At 46.4% G+C, this 15,895-nt stretch overlaps 1 protein-coding gene across 1 annotated transcript in view; it reads left to right on the top strand.

Annotated features, from left to right (window-relative positions):
* Positions 1-8,312: 8,312 nt before the first annotated feature.
* Positions 8,313-15,895, top strand: part of LOC119391457 (sulfotransferase 1B1) — a 124,907-nt gene continuing 117,324 nt past the window's right edge. The window contains exon 1 of the mRNA XM_049414849.1: positions 8,313-8,647. Coding sequence (XP_049270806.1) covers positions 8,313-8,647 — 335 coding nt within the window. The remainder of the gene's footprint in view (positions 8,648-15,895) is intronic.

The raw sequence follows: 15,895 nt of genomic DNA, 5'->3' as shown, positions 1-15,895 counted from the left end.
TTCCGCCGGACACCTGCATAAGACGGCCCGTGGTATACGGGTATTTGCCACGGGTGATTCACAATCTCCATCAACCCAGGGACAATGAGAAAAGACTTTCGTTAAGGAAGTCATGTTGCAGAAAATTCGGTGTCGAAAACGATGGCTCGAGTCGAAATCAAACCAAAACATTAGACATGACATTCATGATCCTGCTGCAGAGCCCCGCCACAGCTTCAAACTGCTTATGACAAAGACCATATGCAAGTGTCATGTCGGGGCAACGCCATTGTTGTTGTAGTGTTTCCTGTCTGCATTTATAGCAATCTAATGAACATTGACGCCGCAAGATATGGTCAAGCGTTGCTCGAATGCGCCGACAAGTGCTTACAATATGCCCATCGTCGAACCGTAGCGTGCTCTCCGTTGCCATAAAACAGACCGCTTTGACGTGAGTGGTGATCTTACGTCGGACCATGAGCTAACCTGTACACACCAATGTAGTCGGCCTGCCTGCCAAGCCAACGATATGCGCACAACTACTAATCTTACCCAAAGACGTCGGTCCACCTCGTAATGCTTCACTAAAAAAAAACCGATGTAGGCTGCTGTTCCCCAAATAATTCGCATGAAATTGATTCCCACAATGTGCGTGATCTGCGGAATGTCTCCTCGAAGTCTTCTGTCAGCGCTGCATTTTCAAGCATTTACCATCATAGTTTAGAGCTCTGAAACGCGGCGGGACTCTGTCACGAGTCAATTCGGTACTCGAACCAATGCGACGACTGGTGACGAGGCAGCGGCTGTTGTGTAAGCGGTTGCACATCGATACCTAGTGCGTGCGACCTCGATTTTTCTCAACGCCTAATGGAATTTTTGTTACTGTTTTCGATCCCGCTTCCCACATTTTCGATGTTTCCTCAACGCGGATTTCAATCTCCCTCGTTTTCGCGACACTCTCAGATTGTAGTCCTGCCTTGCACGATACACTGTGGCAGTGCGTAGACGTTTTCTAGGCGTGAGCGATTGTCGGCGTACCATGTGCATAGGCGGCCGCGTGAGCCAGAAATACCGCAGTGCAGCCGAGCTACGCTCTGCTCTCAGAAACCAAACAATGTGGTTGCAGAAACAATTCGCCCGATGACTATAAAGTTTTTTAACCCTTTCTGGGCCAACGTGCATAGGCTCCCCTCAGTGCATTTGTTTCACTCTTTCACGCGCCAACGTAGTGGACATGTTAAATGCTGCGTGTGGAGCGAGCTTTCTAAACGGCTTCGAGGTGACTTCCTTGAAAGATAATCGATACAATTGAAACGTGCGCTTGGGATGCGGCCCATACTTTACATACCCAAAGCTATGGAAAATCAGTTCCGCGGCATCCCATCAGTTTCCACCACTGCATCCACCCATTTCGTAGCACAAACATGCACCTGGTGGGCTACCAGGTACACCTTTGTGCTAACAAATGGGCGGATGCTAATTTTTCATTTCACCCAGACCCATTGTAATTCAAGCAGAAATATAAAGCTCGCGTAAATGCATTCCTTTTTACTGTGTGTTGCTACTACACTGCCACGCAATTTTATGCCTACCGAAGTAGTTTTGAAGTCGAAAGCTGAGCTGTTTTCAAAAAAATTCATCGACGACTACGATACTGCCTAATGCGAATTCTGAGCGCAGCTTCGTGTTGGGACAACGCCAACAGTGTTTGAAGTTTTGGCTATCCGCAGTTGGAGCAGTGCAACATTCGTTACATATTGCCACACAAATTGCCAGCGCTTGAGCGCTACGCACACCACTCTGGCATCGCAGGCGTCTCGAACCAAGCAAAATGCCGACAACCCCATTACGACAAGCGAAGACAGCCGCAGTGCACGTGCCAGCCCTGCATGCGCACGAGCTCCGATCGAGGGGCCAGCGCGCGTGACGGAGGAAGAAAGCGAGGCTATAGGCCAGTGGCTCGTGATATCGACAGACTCCGTGTTCGCTCACTTTCGTGCTCGTTCGCTCTATTGGTTACGCCGCCGACGCCAACGGCAATGGCGCTGAACGCAAGAAAGGACGCTTAAGAGCTGCCCTCTAAATGAAATATGTGCATAATAACTATTAGTTCTGAATGTGTTCTGGTGTGTACTTGAAGCGTGTCTTGAAAATTTCAGCTTATGCATCTGGTTCGTTTCGTCGTAACTGCGACTTAAGCCTTTTTATGCAAAGTGAGTTAGCTAGCACAATAAAAAAAGCTGTCGTCGGACTTTTTTTTATGTGATTTTAGGAATGACATTTATGTATAATTATGACCATATTTTTTCTACCAATAAACCACACTGTCACGTTGTTTCAGTTCCTGCTTGTGATTTTTTTTTAAAGCTTATGATCACTGGCGAGAATTCTTGCTGTGAGATAATTCCGCTTATACTTGGCAGAATCCGGTGTCATTGTTTTTTTTTTCAATAGTAAGATCAATGTAAGGACGTTGTGTCGGAGCTTACGGAGGCGTTGCAGGGCGTACTTTAAATAAAATTGAGTGAGTGAGTGAGTGAGTGAGTGAGTGAGTGAGTGAGTGAGTGAGTGAGTGAGTGAGTGAGTGAGTGAGTGAGTGAGTGAGTGAGTGAGTGAGTGAGTGAGTGAGTGAGTGAGTGAGTGAGTGAGTGAGTGAGTGAGGTGAACAAGAAACAATCCCGATAAGAATAAAAAGCGCTAGCGCTTAGTGAACTGTAATGATAATCAAAAGGCACGCGATGGGATCTGCCCAGTAAAAGCAGTTTTTGAATGACAAGAGATGAGGCCAGCATGATAATACAAGCACGCGCCTTTCCACGTTGTCTCAAGCTATATGAACGCGTGATTAAGATCTGCAGGCTGAACGTAGACGACCCAGCCAAACTAATGAGGCTGCTGGCAGGTTACAAACGCTAATTTATGCACACAAGAGAAGCACACGCTACAGCCAACATACAAACACAGATAAGCAGGAGCTACGGTCTCTGATAACTGAAGTGCCGTTGTCAACGTCAGTCTAGGCGGACACAGGCTCAACCATGGCGGAGGTGAATACTTTGAGCCATGCGAGGTGATGAGCGATGCGGGAAGCCTTCAAAGAGGTCAGTGACGAATACCAAAAGCTATCGAGGAAACTGGAGCGTTCCTGATGGGAGGCTTTGAAGGCAGATAAGATAAACGGGCACGTGCAGTTCATACGTTTCACTTATGGACCGTGTCGATGAACTTTGACTCTCGGCCTGATCACCCGATTGCATCGCAGATATAGATGTAGATCCTATATAGATGTAGAGTGATACCTCGGTGATACGAATCTCACGGGACCACTAAAAATATTCGTATCATCCGAAATTCGTATCACCAGAAAGCATGAAAAATTTGCATGCGACTAAAGAAAGCTGGCGTACATTTTCATCTATTGTTTCTCAGGGCCGCAGCAACGTGAGGAAGAACCCTGAATGATTGTCAGTTAAGTTTTTAGATGTCGGCAATCATACCAGCACTCGTAAATATACGGTCCGTACGCGCGTATTTAATTAATGAACCAGGTGCGTTGTGACCTGCGACAACAGTAGCCCCTTCCAAATTTTAGTATGCTTTTTTGCATATAATAATAATAATAATAATAATAATAATAATAATAATAATAATAATAATAATAATAATAATAATAATAATAATAATAATAATAATAATAATATCTGTGGTTTAACGTCCCAAAACCACGATATGATTATGAGAGACGCCGTAGTGGAGTGCTCCAGAAAATTTTGACCACCTGGGGTTCTTTAACGTGCACTTAAATCTAAGTACACGGGCCTCAAACATTTTCACCTCCAAGAAAATGCAGCCGCCGTCGCCGGGATTCGATCCCGCGACCTTCGGGTCAGCAGTCGAGCGCCATGACCACTAAACCACCATGGCGGGGCATGCTTTTTTTTTTGCATCACACCGGAGTACTGCAGCGAAAGTAATGAAAGAAGCGCTTTGGCGCGATGGATCGAGGCCACAAAATTACAGAATCACGGTCCTGTGTTCTGATTTTGTTATCGCGTAGGTGTTGGGGGTGTTTTTTGGGGGGAGATTTACGACCGTGCCCACTCAAGTGCGACCTCAACGGTCGCGTATGTTGACATTGTGAAGCCTGACTCCTTCGCCAAGACCGTCCTCGCCTTCTTTCGGTCCTCTTCCACCTTTAGGAAAGTGTTTTTCTTACTACGTGATTCTGACGATTTGGCGGTACGGCGCGCATGCCCACGCTTGCGTTCCCCCGCTCGCACGTGCTTGGCGCAACTCTTCACAGCACCTCTTCGTACCTGGGCGATAGCGTACGTTCGTATCAAACGTCGCTGGGTGAAAATCGGTTCGCAACAACCGTACTCCATTACATTGCAGGCCAATGGGCCTGAGCCGGGACCAACAAAAAAATCGTATCACCTCGAAATTCGTATGAGCTGTGATCGTATCACCGAGGTTTCACTGTATAGTGGTCTCGCTCACATCCAATCGGGAGGATGTGCCAAAAATTGGGGGAAGCAAGGTAAAATATCTAAAATATAAAAAAGAAAAACTATTTTTTATTATCAATATTTTCTTTACATTTATTATTTGACTTTTTATGAAAACGTAGGGGTCGAATTGGTTTGTTGAGAATAATGAGTAGTTTGAGAATACAAAAAAGTATGAGCTTGACAAATTTGGTTGAATATGAGGTTTTCGAACGCCGAACGCCATGTGCTTCCCTCGTTCTCTTCTACCTCCGAAGCTCTCCGCGTTTGCGCACTTTCGCAAGTGCACTAGCGTCCGCTTCCTCGTTTTCTAGCACAACACACACGGGTCCTATCAACCTAATCAAACCAACAGACAATGAATTTAAGGAAGGTGCAGGAGCCATTACTTGCATGTTTTAACTGTAGCGTAGTAATACACTTTCATTCCATTAAATTTGTGCCATAATTGTAATACAACAATGAAAAAATACAAGTAATATCCTCTATACCTTCCTTAGCTTCGTTGTGTGTTGGTTTTATGAGGTTATGTCTAACAGAATAAATGAGCCTTCGATCAATCCCCCTGTTTCGTGCAGGCCCTATGAGTAATTTACGTATACATCACACAGGTCATTATTAACTCACTCCCAGCTATATGGGCCAATATATTGTTTGAAGCTGGATTTCATAGCGATAAATAGTTAAAATTTTGAAAATAAGCTTACAGCGTGTGTTTTGCAGGTAACGTCATCGTCATCAATCGTCCTCAATAATTGTCCTCAATAGTGGTAATATTGCAGCCTTATTTGATTCGCATTTACTGCGGGTTTTGCAATACAGAGAAGCATTCTCAGGTTTGAAGTATATTTACACGTGTATAGGAAGACATAGCTGACGATTTATACACCAGACAATGTCGTGTGAGCAGCAAACGCAAGGTTGTTATTGAATATAGAGCGCGCACCAAATACGTTACCATGTGGAGAGGTCGCCGGAGTGTGTTTAACTCTTTCCTTCGCTCAGTGAGCATGGAATGCGTGCTTGAGAAGATAATGGTACATTTACCAGTTCAGTTATCGTTACACCTATTTACGTTACGACAAACGACGGGAACGAAAGCACGACTACAAAAATTTGTCCTCCAACACTGATAAGGAATCGTAGCTTGTGAGGCTTCGAGAAAACAAAAGAAAGGGTCAGGGCTGCCAGACTGATACGGTACACATTTTGCAGCCCGCGGCTCTGAGGACTCCAGCCAAATAAAAAAGAGCTATTAGTCCGCAAGCGCAAGTCATTTGCCAGTTTCCTCGTGCACGACTCACATCACTATCTGCAAATTTCTCTCTAAAGTCAAGGAACAGGACTCGACTATTCCTGTGCTGCGGTGCAAAGCTTGCCCAAGACCAAAGCCTTATTTTGCCCAGTGAACTCGTGCTTTCAAATAAAGAACAGGTGAGAAGTCATTCAATCGTTTACAATGAGATACCAGTGTAATACCGGAAATTCCGACACCCTTATTCCAATAAGCGCCGTTCACTAGAATTCTACCTCCTTCTGAAGCATTTTTTTTCTTCCTATATCGACGTGTTACTGTTTTTCTACAGATATGACAAAGGTGTCAACCCTGTCACCTGGAAGCTTCCTTCAACACTTTCGTGCTCTTGATTGCATGGCTATTAATTCTCACCATAGCCGCATAGCATTTTGTTAGACTCGAAATAGACTAAACATATTAGTGATGCGCTGATGTTCACCGCTCCTGAGTATGGTATTGATATTTTTTTCTCGCATGTTACAAAGTCAGCATTGTAGGAACATGATTGCTGTAAGAGGCCCGTGTACTTAGATTTAGGTGCACGTTAAAGAACCCCAGGTGGTCGAAATTTCCGGAGCCCTCCACTACGACGTCTCTCATAATCATATCGTGGTTTTGGGACGTTAAACCCCAACAATTATTATGATTGCTGTAAGCAGTGCAACAGTTGTATTTAATAGAACGTAGAACGTGTCCTCTGGCGCTGCATGAAAATGACGGTGTTTTATCCGTTTCTATTTCAAACAAGCGCACAAGCGTTTACGCCTATCTTTTGCCGTTCCCACTTCATGACGTCTTGCGGCAGGTCTGGCAGATATAATCGCGTCTGGTGGTAGGAGCACATTTTGAGATGACTTCGCAGATTTCTTTCCTCAATTAGCTTAATTGACCAAATATGTTAAGTACAGCGACCTCAAAATGTCGACCTAGATTGAACATTTCACTCTACGGGAACAGTAAGTCCTTGCCATCACCTTTTTTTATTTCCCCCCATGTTCAGTACAGAATAATTAAAAAACGCGCAATCCTCGCAGAACTTTATTTCATTCTAAAGCAACTGCGCGCATTTTCAAAAAACTCACACATTCTGTGAATTTTTTGAGCCCTTAATATAAGCAAGCACCTATGTGTTCTGCATTCCTATATGCACAACATCGACCGAAATTGAATTGTTTCCTTATCATTCAGGATTGAATTGTTTCCAGATCCACAGGAAAAGCCTGCTTTTCGTGAAGCCCGTCGCGGTAGACCAGTCGCTGCTGTCGTGCTGGCCGGCAGAGGCCGCAGGTTAGAGTAGCCGCGCAAGCTTGCTGCTTCATCACTTGTTTATTGCCGGCATACCACAAATAAATTAGCGCCATGACGTGGGCGTTGCTCTTATACTGGAGTAGTTTGACTGTCTACTTGTCATGCACTGGAAACCATATAAGTACTTACGTTATAAATGAGAAGTTCGGGACAAGATGGCGGCCTAAACTGGTGATAAATCGTTGAACAGGCAATGTCCTTGGCGCCCGCGTTTCGACAAGAACACTTGTCAAGCGACGAAGACAAGTCCTTTGCCGGAGCGTTGGCTCCAGCAATATGCCCTGTTCTACGATTTGGCATTGTCACAAATATCAATGAATAAAACAGCAATAAATAACGGGGGTATATTGCTTGAACTATGCCACTGCTACGCCCGAAATCTGTCTCTCATAAAAGCTTCGCTTAGAACAAGCCTGTTGCTGCAATACGACACCAAACCATATAAACGACGGGTGACTACGTTTCAGGAAAAAAATACAAATACAAGCATCCTAAACTCCTTAACAATAAGGTTTACTGCAAACCGTCCAAGTGCTACCAAACCAAAGTAGTGTCACGTGGCCAAACTTACGAAGTTAACACTGAAGGCGCTTCCAGCGGCTGCCCTCGTTCGCGATTCGTACACCACCAACGCCATGTCAGCAGTCTGCAGTCACGAAGTCATGCCAACGTCATGTCAGCAATAGCTGCCGCTATCTTGACGTGGCCTTGCATCATATTTACAAAACGCAAAAAAAAACTTCCGACATTCAAGCGCTTCAGAAGCAGATGTCGGAGTAGTATGCGCTGCACAGAGCGCAGCAACCTCACGATACCGTTGCGCACTAAGCAGTTAACTAAAACAACTAACTTTTATTGTTTTAAAAACCTTCTAAATAATATAGAAAGTTTTAGACGCCTTTGTAGAGCCACAGCAGCTAAAACACTAAAGCAGACAATTAAACATTGCACTTAGCGTATGCGCCCTGTTATTTCAACCTCAACTGGGGTAAGTGAAATATGGCCGTCAGCATCTCTTCACGTAATCAACGCGTGCGAGACGCTAAGAAAAGGTGCTTACATGGCTTAATTAGTCTACCATTGCTTCGTGTTTTATTTCAATGTGCACTTAGAATACGACGAAAACTGTGGTAAAAATGAAAGAATGTGGTGTAATATAAAATAGTTAAGTACATGGTGGTAAAATGTTGTTCTACTGTTTTCAGAAGCACCTGGCGACAATGAACAGGAGGAAGAAGCCATCGTGCCAGATAATAGACGGAGTTCCGAGGTGCATCTCCCTGAATCCAGATTTCCTAAGAGAGGGTCTCAACTTCGTAGCGAAAAAAGGAGACCTCGTGCAAATCACGTTTCCGAAGAGTGGAACGCATTGGGTTATGTACATCACGCAGTTAATTCTCAGGAATGGACAAGAGATGACAACGTACAAAGAGTTCCTCAAAGAATGGCGTTTCATGGAGTACACGGACATCAATGACTTCAAGTCGTCTCTACCTTTGAGGACGTTTGCTACGCATTTGATGTTCGAGAAGCGTAATATGACCGAAGAAGGCAAGTACGTCTACATGGCCCGCAATCCATGGGATGTCTGCGTATCCTTCTACCACATGATGACCAACTTGAGCGCTTTCGAATTCCGAGAGGGAAGGTTCGAAGATTTTGTCGACACATTTGTAAGTGGCAATTTTGGCTACGGCGACTACTTTGAGCACGTAGCAGCGGGCTATGCTCTGAGGGAAGAACCGAACGTGTTCTTCTTGACTTACGAGGAACTCAAGATGAACACCCGCGAGGTGGCGCTGCGGCTGGCGTATTTCCTGGGCGAGCAGTACGGCCGTACTCTGGAGGAGGACGAAGCGTTACTTCAGAAAGTGCTGGAGCGATCGCAGCCCGAGTACATGCGGAATGTGGTGGTGGTTGACTTGAAAGACAGAGGTAAGACGGTGGGGAACGAGGTGCTTTCTCGCAGGAAGGTGACCTGTGTCGAAGGCCACGGAGGGGACGAGAACAAGTACGCGCTCGTTAGAACTGGCAAAACCGGAAGCTGGAAGGATTATTTCACGCCCGACCTGCTCCGTAAGATGGAAAATCGGATTCTGGAGGCGGAGAAAAAGTCTTCTTTCATAGATTTGTGGAAGGATATCCGAGCTGAAACAGTTAAAGCCATGCAGGATGCCAAATAAACAGCACCCCTCTGGCATAACTTGTAACAAGGTCGGGACATCGTCAAGCTGCTCAAGCTTTTAGTCCGGTACTCCTCCTGTCCAAAGGAAATAAAGTTGATTGATTGATTGATTGATTGATTGATTGATTGATTGATTGATTGATTGATTGATTGATTGATTGATTGATTGACATTGCCACGTGGTCGTGACGTTCACGAAGGCAGTAGTCGGCGTGTTCCAGACGAAACTATATGGGCGAACTTGTGACCGGAAAATGAATACTCAAAATACAAGCGATACACGCTGCGCACTGACAGCGGCGAGAACAGTCGTCGGCCGTCGAGTAACCTGCCACGCGGTAAAGCGCGTTGGCATTTACACATGTGGCATTGAAGATTGCATCGTTATCGCTAGAGGCCGCGTAAGTTTTAGAATCAGCCCAAATTTTCGCTTTGTGCGCGCAATCTCATCGGAAGGTGCCCATTCATTCGGGCGCGGTTTGCGGAAGGCAGTAGTTCCACGTGCAATTGGGCCAACAACATAAAAAATAGAAAGGAAGGAGGGCATGTGACATTGTCCTCTTTTGAAAAAAGCATCTTCCCGATACTTAAATAGAAGAGGGAAAATGCGTCACAAAAAAGGAACAATAACGAAGTCAGGAAAAAAAGTGAGTTTCGCCGCAACGGCGAAGCAATTAATTCGATAGCAACTAATTGGAATGTAACGCGAAGAACGGAAAGGAGGTCGAAATTTCCAGCGCGTCGCTCAAGCGCAAAGGACGCACGAAAAGGACACACACAGGACGAGCGTGAACTATCAAGTGTTACAGCTCGACATTTAAAGTGCACTACTCAAGCATAAAGAAGGACGCACGAAACGAACGCACAGGTATACACAGGACGAGCGTGAACTAACAACTGTCACAGTTGTTACTTCTTTCTGTTTGAACAGCGCGCTCCTTTCTGTTTGAACAGCGAGCGAAGTGACCTTCGTACGCTCTGTAACTTCAGCGCAGACATCGCAGTGAAAGCACAAGGCATACAAACCATCCCCCTCACGAAATAAGCGCGTGTCGTCAAGGACATTCAATTCATGGTTCCTTGGCGTCCTGTCGGGCGGCAGCCCTTTTTCTGAGGTTAGTGTTACTGACTCAGATCTAAGGTCGATGACGGCACCGCGGTGATTCAGAAGTCCATCCGAAGTATCACCGCCTTGGAGCAATGTTGTGAGATTAGAAAGCTCTCAGGATAAGTCCTGCTACCATTGGTTACACTTGCTGTTAAGATTCCAGCCGGGCTTATTAGATGACCTCCAGCGGTCCGGGATTCAGGGCCTTCCCAAGGAGTCTTTACTTTCTTCAACTTCGCGGCGAGCGGTCCACTGACGACGGAATGGTCGACTCCAGTGTCGACGAGAGTGGTGATGTTGTGGCCGTTCAATATTACGTCGAGGTCGCTAGTCCGTCGTATTGCGTTGCGGTTAAGTCGCAGCGTCGGGTCACGGCTAGGTCGGCTTTTTCCTGCTGCTTGTACGTCGCGTCGTCAGGTCTTCAGGCCACGAAGTTTCGTCCTCAGAGCTCCGTTTGGTTTGCGACGTGGTCTTAGGTTTCGTCGCGGTGTCGTTGTCGGCGGCGGAGAATCTTCGGTATTGCGAAGAACAGCAACCACACCTGCATCGGTTGCTGCTTTTAGTTTCCCGGATGTGGGCTGGCGGAACGAGATCGGGTAGGGCCGCTGTAGAGCGGGCATTGCGGAGAGATGTAGCGGCCTGGCGACGGCGAACACGATGGTGGTAGGGGTGTCCTCTGTGCTCTTGGAAGCTAGTCAGCGATGTCGCGCGGTTGTTCACCTTGCTGTGGACGCGGTGCGTTGATGGCGAAACCACGCAATCCCATCTGGCAGTGGCAGTAGGTGTGGCTGTCACGGCCGCGCCAAATGCTGATTTTTGTCGGTGCGTAGCGCCGGTCGAAAGGCAGGCGGGATGGCGTCGGTGGTGGCGCGGTGTCTCGCGATGGCACTGTAGTGGTGCGGTGTCTTGACGCGGGCTCGGAGAGGCAGCATGACGACGGTCTGCAGCAGCATAGCTGGCAGCTCGCGGCTGCGGCTGGGGCGGCTGAGGAACACCAAGTGACTGCTAGATTTCCTCGCACAGTACTTCAGCAATCGACGTCACCTCAGCCTGCGGAAAAGAGAGCTTCCGCAGCTCCTCTCACACGATGGTCGGATGGTTTCGCGCAGGTTGTCGGAGCCGAGGGCTTGGGCAGCTGCGCTGAGAGGAATCAGGAGACGATTGTACTGTCGGGTGCTCATTACTAGCGTCTTTTCGATCGTTGTTGTCTCCGAAATAAATTCTTGGACTTTCTTGGGTGGGTTCCGCATCAGCCCAGCGAAGACCTCTTGCTTTACTTGTCGCATGAGGAAAAGGAATTTCTCCTCCTCGGTCATGTCAGGGTCGGTGTGGCGGAGCAGTCTGGTCATCTCTTCTGCGAAGATTGTCCCATTTTCATTCGGGAGCTGCACCTATGTTTCGAGTAAAGCGGCGGCCCTTTCCTTTCGAACGATACTTGTAAACGCTGCGACGAAACTGGTCCGGAAGATGTTCCACGTTGTCATGGTGGACTCCCTGTTCTCAAACCAGGTCTCGGCGCCGCCTTCCAATGCGAAGTACACAACGCGCAACTTGTCGTTGAGGTCGTGGTTGTTGAACATTGCAGTCCTCTGGTACGAATCGAGCCACGTTTTTGCAAGCTCACAAGATGACCCCTGGAGATCGGCGGCTCCCTTGGCTGCTGCATCACGATCACGGGCGGTGGAGCAGTGGCCGCAGTCGTGGTCATGGCCTTGGTCTTCCGGGTCTTATTGGGTAGAGGCCTGTACTCTGGTGGTAGACCTCGCAGTCCCGCTCATACTGCGATATGAAACATCTTGTACTGAGACATGTAAGCTGGTTAGCGCGACGCAGGAACTCAAGTTTAAGCTAAACCAAACCGGAAAAAAAATAGTCGCATACTGTCGTACCTAATTTCTCCAAATAGAATCCACACAGCATATGTGATCACTTGCGCGCACGCAATATTTTGACGCACAAACGACCCAACGAATAAAATGTTGTTCAAGCCAATGCATACAACTACTTCCAATCGGTATTTACAGCATTCCCTCAATCATCCCTACAAGTTCCAGCATTGACGCAGTTAACTGATTCGGGGGTCTTTATCCTTCTACTCGCAGTAGACCCGCAATAATCTAGTGGCCCTGACGACGTCCCGAACGAATTCCTAAAACGATGTACGGAATGGTGCAGCAGATACCTTGGCATTATCTATCGCATATCGCTTTCAACTGCACGTGTGCCAAGCGACTGGAAAAATGCAAAAGGTAATCCCATTCCATAGGTAAGGAGACAAACTTCCCGTTTACCTACAGACCCATTTACCCAACTAATACATCATGCAAGATCCTAGAACATAAATTTAAACATATCTTACAGTATATTTTAAAGTGAACACCGTACTAAGAGCTAACAAGCATGGGTTTCAAGGCGGCATGTCAATTGACTGAATTTACACACGACCTTGCACGGACGATCGACTATCGCAGCGAAACAGATAAAATATTTCTAGAATTAAACAAAGCGTTCTGTCGCGCGTGTCACAGGTTCATCGCGAAACCAAAGGCAATTATTGGCACATGGAGCATTTCAGCTTGGGCTGCAGATTTTCCCGGCGTTCACGATGCCCCTTTCTCGATGAATCGTCACCTCGTATTGCTCATATCTCGTCTGTGGTCCCCCAAGGATCGGTCTTAGGGTCCATGATATCTTTAGTTTATATTAGTGACATCGTCACTAACACCGAACGTAAACATAAAACTTTTTTACCGATGGTTGCATTATATCTAACTAAAAAGCTCTGCAAACCATCTCACACAAAACAGACAGGATAGCATGATAGACGCCTGGTGCCGCGACTGAATGAAATGCACAATGAACGTGTCCGATGATCTACCAATTGAGCTACAGCGGCGGTCGCTATCCCATTCACATTGTTCCGCTCTGTCCACTCTGTGAATAATCGGCGCATACGGGGGACGATACGTGTATTGAGAACTTCCTGCTAGCGGTTGTGCTTTTTTCCGTATTTCTGGTATCGCTAGTCGAACTTGTGGATGAGTCAAGCACCATGAGGGCTTTGAAACTCTCGCTGGAGCCCTTTATCCTGGCGCTAGGTGCGCACAATAAAACAGCATTGTATGTCAAGAATAGGCGCGTGGTCGGCCTTCGAGCGCGAGCGAGATATCTAACTTGTGCTCTGAGCGTGATTTCACCGTTCAAGCAGCCTTTTCTGTTCTTCCTGTAAAAGCAATACAATATACTGGTGGTTCAACGACGGATGACCGGTATGCAGGGTCTGTGATCTTTGATGCGCAAAAACCACGACAGTGAAGCCTACACTATCCCACCAGAAAACGCTGAAAATAACGTAACTTGCTGCTCTTAGTAGCGCTCTTGGCGCTATTCGCGGTGAACCACTCAAGATATGGAGTGTGTTCACTGGAGCACTTCAGTGTTAGTGTTCAGCTCAACACGGCCGCTGGTGGCCGCTAGCGGCCGTGTTGGCCAGGCTTGAAGACTGGCCCTAATCGGAATAGACAGGATTAGAATGCCGACCGAAGCTGTAGTCACACCGGAAATGTATTAAGGCTTTAATATTTGTTTTTACGTGGCAGTGGCTTATTGACAGACTATAATACTTCTGCTACTCACGGTTCCATTTTCTTTTCTTTGGTTTGTTCTTGCGCGCCTGCACTTCTCTCCGCTATTATTTATGTCACTCTTTCCCATTCACCCTCCCTCTACTCTAGGGTAGCAAACCGGATGTTTAGATTCTAGTAGACCTCCCTGCCTCTCCCTTATTTGTATTTCACTCTCTCCCTCCTGCTGACAGGCAGCGCTGTCGCGATGTCTCCTTTTTCTCTCAGTCTTATGTCAGCGTTCCATTTTCAAGCGTGCACCCCCTTATTTAGAGTTGCAAAGCACGTTGACACTCTGACACGAGTTAAGGCTGTACTCTAGCATATGCGACGCCTGGGGGGCGAAGCAACTGCTGTTATGTAAGCGGTTCCATAACGATATCTAGTGCGTGTGACCTCGATTTCTCTGAACGCCTAATGCTATTTTTGTTACTGTTTTTGATCCCGCTTCCACAGTTTCGATGTTTCCTCAAGACGGATTTCAAGCTCCATCGTTTTTACGACACCCTCATATCGTACTCCTGCCTTTCGCGATACACTGTAGCACCTTGCAGGCGTGTTGTATAGGCGTAAGCAATGGTCGACACCGTGTACCGCATATACATAGGAGGTCGCGCGCTCCAGAAATATCGCAATGCGGACGAGGCTCTAAAAAACTAAACGACGTGGTCGCCTAAACGATGCGCCTGATAACCTAAAGTTTTTGAACCCTTTCTGTGCCAACATGCATAGGCTCCCCTCAGTGCATTTGTTGCACTCTTTCACGCACCGGCGTAGTAGATGCGTTACTTTTTACGGGAGGAGTGAGCTTTCTAAATGGCGTCTAGGTAGCTTCCTCGAAAGATTCGCGATGCATCTGAAACGTGCGCGGGGAACGCGGCACACACCGTATATACCCAAAACTACGGATAATCAGTTCCTTGGAATCCCACCAGGTGCAGCTTTGAGCTACATTGCGGGTGGATGCTAATTTACCCTTTCACTCATAACTGTCTAAATTCAAGCAGAAATATAAAACACGCGTAAGTGCATTCGTTTTTACCGTGGGTTACTACTTTGATGAGAAATTTTATGCCGACTACCGTAGTTTTCAAGCTTAGAACCTGGCAATTCGCAAAAAAGAAGAAAAGAAAAAGAAAACACTACAACAATAATCTATGTCTTCTCAACGTGTTCTCAAATTATCTCAATGTGTTCTTGCAGTGTGTATACTTGAAACAGGTCTTGAAGATTTCAGCTGATTTATCTAGTTCGTTTGCGTCTTATCTCCAACTTGTACTTTATGCAGAGCAGGTTAACTAGCGCTATAAAAAGCTTTCGTCACTGCCCACTTTGCTTTGAGCAAGAAAAGTGGTTTAAGCGAGGAAATCATGACATTGTTTTCTAGTTTCAATTGCTCTGTAGGAGCGTAAATATTTCAGAGTGCAAGGTTGTTTGTAATTATTTCAATGTGTACCATTTTTCAAGGTACGTACTCATTTTCTAGGGATGACAGCTCACGTTAATATGCTGATCAACCAACAGTTCCGATAATAACGAGAAAGCGCCAACGCTTAGTGAATTGTACATGGCAGTCGAAAGACACGCGCAGGGAGTTGCCCAGTTAAAGAGCTTTCTGATCGAGAGAGAGATGAGGACATCATGATAACACAAGCATACGACTTTGCGCGATGCATGATTAGTCCAATATTACCTCTTTCCTACTTTTATTTTTCTCCTGATAGACTTTGTTAGAATAAACTTCGGATGACACCCGAATCAATTATAATGCGCCGCTAGTAAGCTTCAATAACCATTCCGGAAACCATTCCGGACGTTACACCTGCAGTGCTGTCGCACACAATTACTAAAGTTTCCTTTGACTGGACCACCGAGGTAAAATTTCGA

The sequence above is a fragment of the Rhipicephalus sanguineus genome, chromosome 4 (genome assembly GCF_013339695.2).
Source record: "Rhipicephalus sanguineus isolate Rsan-2018 chromosome 4, BIME_Rsan_1.4, whole genome shotgun sequence".
NCBI lineage: Eukaryota > Metazoa > Arthropoda > Arachnida > Ixodida > Ixodidae > Rhipicephalus > Rhipicephalus sanguineus.
Note: the sequence above shows the minus strand (reverse complement) of the source record. Positions and strands in the feature narration are given on the sequence as shown.